The 7500-nt window shown below is 42.7% G+C and overlaps 1 protein-coding gene across 1 annotated transcript in view; it reads left to right on the forward strand.

The window, feature by feature from the left end:
* LOC139924666 (IQ motif and SEC7 domain-containing protein 2-like) overlaps window positions 1–7500 on the forward strand; it is a 144028-nt gene that overhangs the window by 112360 nt on the left and 24168 nt on the right. The window contains exons 2-3 of the mRNA XM_078288173.1: window positions 1300–1474; window positions 3087–3254. Of these exons, the coding sequence (XP_078144299.1) occupies window positions 1300–1474; window positions 3087–3254 (343 nt within the window). The remainder of the gene's footprint in view (window positions 1–1299; window positions 1475–3086; window positions 3255–7500) is intronic.

Raw genomic sequence — 7500 nt, forward strand, 5'->3', positions numbered from 1 at the left:
TTCCTCCTCCTCTCCCTCCTCCTCGTCTTCCTCTTCATCTTCCTCCTCTTCCTCCCCCTCTTCCTCCTCCTCCTCCTCCTTCTCTTACTCTCCTCCTCCTCTTCCTTATCCTCCTCCTTCTCTTACTCCTCCTCCTCTTCCTCCTCCTCTTCCTCCTTCTCCTCCTCCTACTCATCTTCCTCCTCCTACTCCTCTTCTTCATCCTCCTACGCCTCTTCCTCCTCCTCCTCTTCCTCCCCCTCTTCCTCCCCTGCTCCTCCTTCTCTTACTCCTCCTCCTCTTTCCTCCTTCTCCTCCTCCTACTCATCTTCTTCCTCCTCCTCTTCCTCCTCCTACTCCTCTTCTTCATCCTCCTACTCCTCTTCTTCCTCCTTCTCTTCCTCCTTGTCCTCTTCCTCTCCTTCCTCCTCTTACTCCTTTTCCTCCTCCTCTTCCTCCTCATCCTCTTCTCCTCCTCCTCCTGTTCTTCTTCCTCCTCCTGTTCTCCTAGTCCTCTCCCTCTCACTTTTCCTCCTCTTGTTACCTACTCTTCTTCTCCTCCTCTTTTCCCTCCTCTTCCTCCTGTCGTCCACTCTTCCTCCTCCTCCTCCCTCTCACCCCTTCTGTCTAATCTTCCTGCTCCTGCTACCTCCCTCTCCCTCCCCCCTTCTCTCCTCTTCCTCCCTCTCCCTCCTTTTCCTTCCTCCTCTCCTCCTCCTCCGTCCTCATTCTGTTCTTGTTGTGTTAGATCACCTTTCCATTCCGTTCCTCCTCTCCTGTCTCACTTCCTCCATCCATCCATCCAAATTTCCATCTGTGCATGCATGTGTGTGTGTGTGTGTGTGTGTGTGTGTGTGTGTGTGAGTTTGTATTCACTTTAGACAAAGTTGTTCTCTGGTCACTGAGAGAGAGAGAGAGAGAGAGAGAGAGAGTCACATGACTCACTCATTTTTTTACTACTATTTTTTACTTTAGAGCTAATTGTAGGCTATTATTTTGAATGTAGGATGTAGTGTGTCATATGCAACAGTTATCTCTCTCTCTCTCTCTCCCTCTCTCTCTCTCTCTCTCCCTCTCTCTCTCTCTCTCCCTCTCTCTCTCTCTCTTTCAGTTCATTTCAATCCAAATGTGTTTTATTGGCAGGAAATAGACATATGTTGTCCAATGAGTCCAGTGTATCATTTGACCTAATATTATCAACATTAACAGATGGCTAATTCTCTCTCTCTCTCTCTCTCTCTCTCTCTCCTCGCTCTCTCTCTCTCTCTCTCTCTCACTCCTCTCTCTCTCTCTCTCTCTCTCTCTCTCTCTCTCTCTCAGTGTGGAAGGGGACTCTCAGTGTCCAGAAGCTCTCAGTTTTACTGATACGTCGTTCGGCCATCCGCCTCCCTTCCATCGCTATAGCAACAGCCCCATCTCCAGCCCCTGTGGCCCCTACAGCGCCGCCGCCTCCGCCGGGCCCTTGGGAGCCTTCCACACACACACACACCCACAGGTAAAAACCCAAACACACACACACACACACACACAAGTTCCTGAGTTCCTCTTTAGAACAGAGAACGTTGTTAGCTGTGATCTTTTCCATGTGATTCTAACAGGAGAGAGGTCAGAGTTCAAACTAGATTCTTTTCACTGGAAACATTAGAAACGACAAAATAAAGTGCAGAAACAAAGTAAAGTCAGATTCCTCTTCTCACTGTGAACGGATCCACAGTTTGTCAGTTTCTGTTGATCCAGTTTCTGCTGCTGATGGAGAGACACAATCTGTTCTGTGATGGATGGATTTAAAATGGACTGAAGTAAAAGTAAAATTACTGACTTTAAAAAATACTCAAAAAAGTACAAGTACACTTAAAAGCTGCTCAATTACAGTAACGTGAGTAATTAGTTACTTCCATTCTTGCTGAGTACTCACAACAGGTATACAGCCTTAATACACAGGTACCTACACACACACACACACACACACACACACACACACACACCTTGCCAACCCTTCTGAGTTTCTCCCATATTTCTCCCAAATCTCAAAATCTGCTCATTTACTTCATTTGTTAAAAACGTTAAAATTGTTGTCTCCATGGTTACATTATTAGTTCACATACCGTGAAGAAGAAATGGAGAGTTCAAAGGAAAAGAAAAACGTGGAAGGACAAATTCACATTTCTCACTGAAAGTTGTGAAGGGAAAGAGTTTGTCGAGTTGATTTCTATGTGGAATACAAAATGAAACGATGCTTGACAAATTACTCCTATTGTTTGAATAAAATAACTTTTCAAAAAGAAATTAAGAGATGCAGATAGAGTTTCAGATTCAGATTCAGATTTATTATCGTCAAGCCATCGTCTAACCCATGCACATACGAGGAATTTAGCTCGGTAAGTGCAAATAGCAGACAGACAGAAACAAAATAACAGTAAAGTGGCATCCAGTGAAATATTCAGACACAAGCAATAGATATAGTTTCTGTACTATATTTTCATTATTTTATACATAAAAAGTAAAACCCTGGAAAACAAGGAAGAGCTTCCAAATTGGCCAAAACACTAAGCAAGCTGCCAAGTGAGCAGTGAGCCAGAGATAAATGTTCCACAGCTTTCTAACGCAATTTTTTGCAATGTTAACCTTGAATACATTTTCTTACTTTCTGCATTACAAGCGGTTTCCCTCCTGCTGTTATTTTGCTCGAACATAAACAGTCAGCAGAATGCAGGAACTTAAGTCTCTGAATCTTAGCATTTGCTGGGGAACGACCACCAGACTCCCTGCTTTGGTTTCCAAAATCTCCCTATTTTTGGACTGTCGAGGTTGGCAAGTGTGACTGACACACACACACACACACACACACACACACACACACAGACACGCACACACTTTGGCCCCTAAGAGCTTTTCACACACTCTCACAGCTCCCAGTGTCCACCAGGAAAAAACTGAAAGAAACCGAAATAAAGCTAAAAATAGAAAGTATAAATGTATGAATGTGAAGCTGCAAGGTGTTGCTGAGGCAGAACACGCTGAGTCAGCCTCTCCTGAACAGACCAAAGGTAAAGCCGGTGTCCCGTCTCCCTCCCCAGCTGCCTCTGTGCGGGTCGGGCTTCTCGCAGGCCGGCTCGCCCGTCTCGCCCCCCAGCCCGGCCAGCCTGGCCTGGGCCCAGCGCAGCCGCCACCAGCCGGCCAGCCTGGCGCTCCGCAAGCAGGAGGAGGAGGAGAGCAAACGCTGCAAGGCTCTATCTGACAGCTATGAGCTCTCTACTGACCTCCAGGACAAGAAGGTACCAATACTACTGCAAATACTACCAGTACTGCTGCAAATACTACCAATACTACTGCAAATACTACCAATACTACTGCAAATACTACCAATACTACTAGACTGTACTAATACTGAGAGGCTCTATCTGACAGCTATGAGCTCTCTACTGACCTCCAGGACAAGAAGGTACTACCAATACCACTGCAAACACTACCAGTACTACTGCAAATACTACCAATACTACTGCAAATACTACCAATACTACTGCAAATACTACCAGTACTACTAGACTGCACTAATACTGAGAGGCTCTATCTGACAGCTATGAGCTCTCTACTGACCTCCAGGACAAGAAGGTACTACCAATACCACTGCAAATACTACCAGTACTACTGCAAATACTACCAATACTACTGCAAATACTACCAATACTACTGCAAATACTACCAGTACTACTAGACTGCACTAATACTGAGAGGCTCTATCTGACAGCTATGAGCTCTCTACTGACCTCCAGGACAAGAAGGTACCAATACTACTGCAAATACTACCAATACTACTGCAAATATTACCAATACTACTGCAAATATTACCAATACTACTGCAAATACTACCAATACTACTGCAAATACTACCAGTACTACTAGACTGTACTAGTACTGAGAGGCTCTATCTGACAGCTATGAGCTCTCTACTGACCTCCAGGACAAGAAGGTACCAGTACTACTGCAAATACTACCAATACTACTGCAAATATTACCAATACTACTGCAAATATTACCAATACTACTGCAAATACTACCAATACTACTGCAAATACTACCAGTACTACTAGACTGTACTAGTACTGAGAGGCTCTATCTGACAGCTATGAGCTCTCTACTGACCTCCAGGACAAGAAGGTACCAATACTACCAGTACTACTGCAAATACTACCAATACTACTACCAATACTACCAATACTACTGCAAATACTACCAATACTACTAGACTGTACTAATACTGAGAGGCTCTATCTGACAGCTATGAGCTCTCTACTGACCTCCAGGACAAGAAGGTACTACCAGTACTGCTGCAAATACTACCAATACTACTGCAAATACTGCCAATACTACTGCAAATACTACCAATATTACTAATACTACTAGACTGTACTAGTACTGAGAGGCTCTATCTGACAGCTATGAGCTCTCTACTGACCTCCAGGACAAGAAGGTACTACCAATACTGCTGCAAATACTACCAGTACTACTGCAAATACTACCAATACTACTGCAAATACTACCAATACTACTAGACTGTACTAATACTGAGAGGCTCTATCTGACAGCTATGAGCTCTCTACTGACCTCCAGGACAAGAAGGTACTACCAATACTGCTGCAAATACTACCAATACTACTGCAAATACTACCAATACTACCAATACTACTGCAAATACTACCAATACTACTAGACTGTACAAATACTGAGAGGCTCTATCTGACAGCTATGAGCTCTCTACTGACCTCCAGGACAAGAAGGTACCAATACTACTGCAAATACTACGAATACTACTGCAAATACTACCAATACTACTGCAAATACTACCAATACTACTGCAAATACTACCAGTACTACTAGACTGTACTAATACTGAGAGGCTATATCTGACAGCTATGAGCTCTCTACTGACCTCCAGGACAAGAAGGTACTACCAATACTGCTGCAAATACTACCAATACTACTGCAAATACTACCAATACTACTGCAAATACTACCAATACTGCTGCAAATACTACCAATACTACTGCAAATACTACCAATACTACTAGACTGTACTAATACTGAGAGGCTCTATCTGACAGCTATGAGCTCTCTACTGACCTCCAGGACAAGAAGGTACTACCAATACTACTGCAAATACTACCAATACTACTTGACTGTACTAGTACTGAGATGCTCTATCTGACAGCTATGAGCTCTCTACTGACCTCCAGGACAAGAAGGTACTACCAATACTACCAATACTACTGCAAATATTACCTATACTACCAATACTACTGCAAATACTACCAATATTACTAGACTGTACTAATACTGAGAGGCTCTACCTGACAGCTATGAGCTCTCTACTGACCTCCAGGACAAGAAGGTACTACCAATACTACCAATACTACCAATACTACTGCAAATATTACCTATACTACCAATACTACTGCAAATACTACCAATATTACTAGACTGTACTAGTACTGAGAGGCTCTACCTGACAGCTATGAGCTCTCTACTGACCTCCAGGACAAGAAGGTACAGGACTACTGCAAACGACTGCAGGTTCCCTCTTGGGCCGATCAGTGTGATTCTGAACGCTGAACGCAGCGGTGAGAGGCGTCACTTCACCAACTTTTGTCAAAATCAGATCAGTGGTGCAAATGATGCAGCGTCATTTTGAACCTGTGAGAATGCAGCAGTGAGATGCATCATTCACAAGTTTCAGCAAAATCCAACAAGCAAACAAACATTGTAGGCAAATCAGAACAAGTTTAAAAATGACAGAACGGAGCAGCGACATGCATCATTATGGAAATCTGATATTGTGCGTGACAAACAGGCAATTAAACAAACACTGCTGAAGTTGCCTCCAGGATTGCCTCCAGGATAAACACTACTGTTACCTCTGCAACTACTGCTATTACAACTACTTAAAATAATATTACTGTACTGTTTTAGTCCTAACTGGCACTCCAGACACACACACAGTGCTTTACCAGCATAAAATCAAACAAGACGATACAGTGGTTATAAAACAACAGTAAATAGAAGCAATGACAACTGTAAGAACAGTAAAAGAAGAAAACAGTAAAAGAAGAAAACAGTAAAAGAAGAAAACAGTAAAAGAAGAAAACAGCTAAAGAACAAAACAGTAAAAGAAGAAAACAGCTAAAGAACAAAACAGTAAAAGAAGAAAACAGTGGTAATAAAGCGTTAACAAACCTTTGTTGTGCCAAAATGAGTAAAGTATAAATACTGTTTCCCCGGCGGTGTGCCGTTGTTTTGTCCTTGGTGTGTGTTGTTGTTGTTTTGCTGCGGCACAAGGAAATTATCACGGGGGAAATGCACTTAATAAATGTCAAGGAGACTAATGTGAGCCGGACAACTTCAACAATCAATGAACGCTTACGGTTTGAGAGAATAAAATCACAAACAAGGCAACTGGGCACACTGCTATCCCAGGAAATGTTTTTAAAATGTCGTTTTACTTTTAGAAACTGTGACAATGTTTGTGTCTTTCCCCTGCTGGCGATGTCTTCGCCTTGATTTCACACAAGGAAAGAAAATAACAAAATCAATTCAATTTTTGTAGTCTTTTCATGTTTTCCTATCAGTGGCTTTTCAAACGGTGAAACAATGAAGTAAAACCATTTCACAGGATTACAAAGAAGCAAAGTAAGCTGCCTCGTAATGAACGGAGATCACGCTTAGTTCTGATTTTATTATCTCAAAGCGTCCACTGATTCTGCAGGAAGTAGTCAGGCTCTACATTCATCTACCTGTCATCTGTTGAGCTCATTTCCCCCACAACACTTTCCTGCAGTGGCAAAACAACAACTCACACCAAGGACAAACGACAACACCACCAGGGGAAACACAGATTTTAGGGGACATACTGTACATTTTGACACAACACCAGTCTTCCTAGGTTCGACATTGAATAATTATCGCATAAAGCACAACAACAGTCTCCCGTCTATATCAAAGAGTTATTCAAGCATGGAGAGGAGGGCAGTACAAGCATACAGTATAAAGTTCTCTGGGAAGGGAATCACTCTAACAACAATCTAAGCTTATATAACAAGGCCAAACACTGCTGGACAGAGCAACGTCTTCTGAGCCGCTGCTGTTCTGGGAGAGATACAACAACTTATAGTTTACTTTTATTTAGCATTCCTTGTTAGAACTGGCTCTTCATTATGTTAATTGTTTCACCTGCAAGCCCCCTGATGACCTAATGACCCACAACACACATATTCCCATACGATGACACACGATGCACCACAGTCCACAATACTCCACAGCAGCTGTATGGATCAGTAGGATCCAGCTCAACCGATCTGTTCTTCAGATCTCCTCTGATGGATTCACTAAGAACAACTTCACAAATCTTTTGTTTGATGAACTGCAAGTGATGATGCTGTCATGAAGTCAACAATATGGCTGCACTTTCCTATTTGTCCAGGTTTTGCGAACTATGGATACTATTACTATTACTACTGCTACTACTAC

The sequence above is a fragment of the Centroberyx gerrardi genome, chromosome 14 (genome assembly GCF_048128805.1).
Source record: "Centroberyx gerrardi isolate f3 chromosome 14, fCenGer3.hap1.cur.20231027, whole genome shotgun sequence".
Taxonomy (NCBI): domain Eukaryota; kingdom Metazoa; phylum Chordata; class Actinopteri; order Beryciformes; family Berycidae; genus Centroberyx; species Centroberyx gerrardi.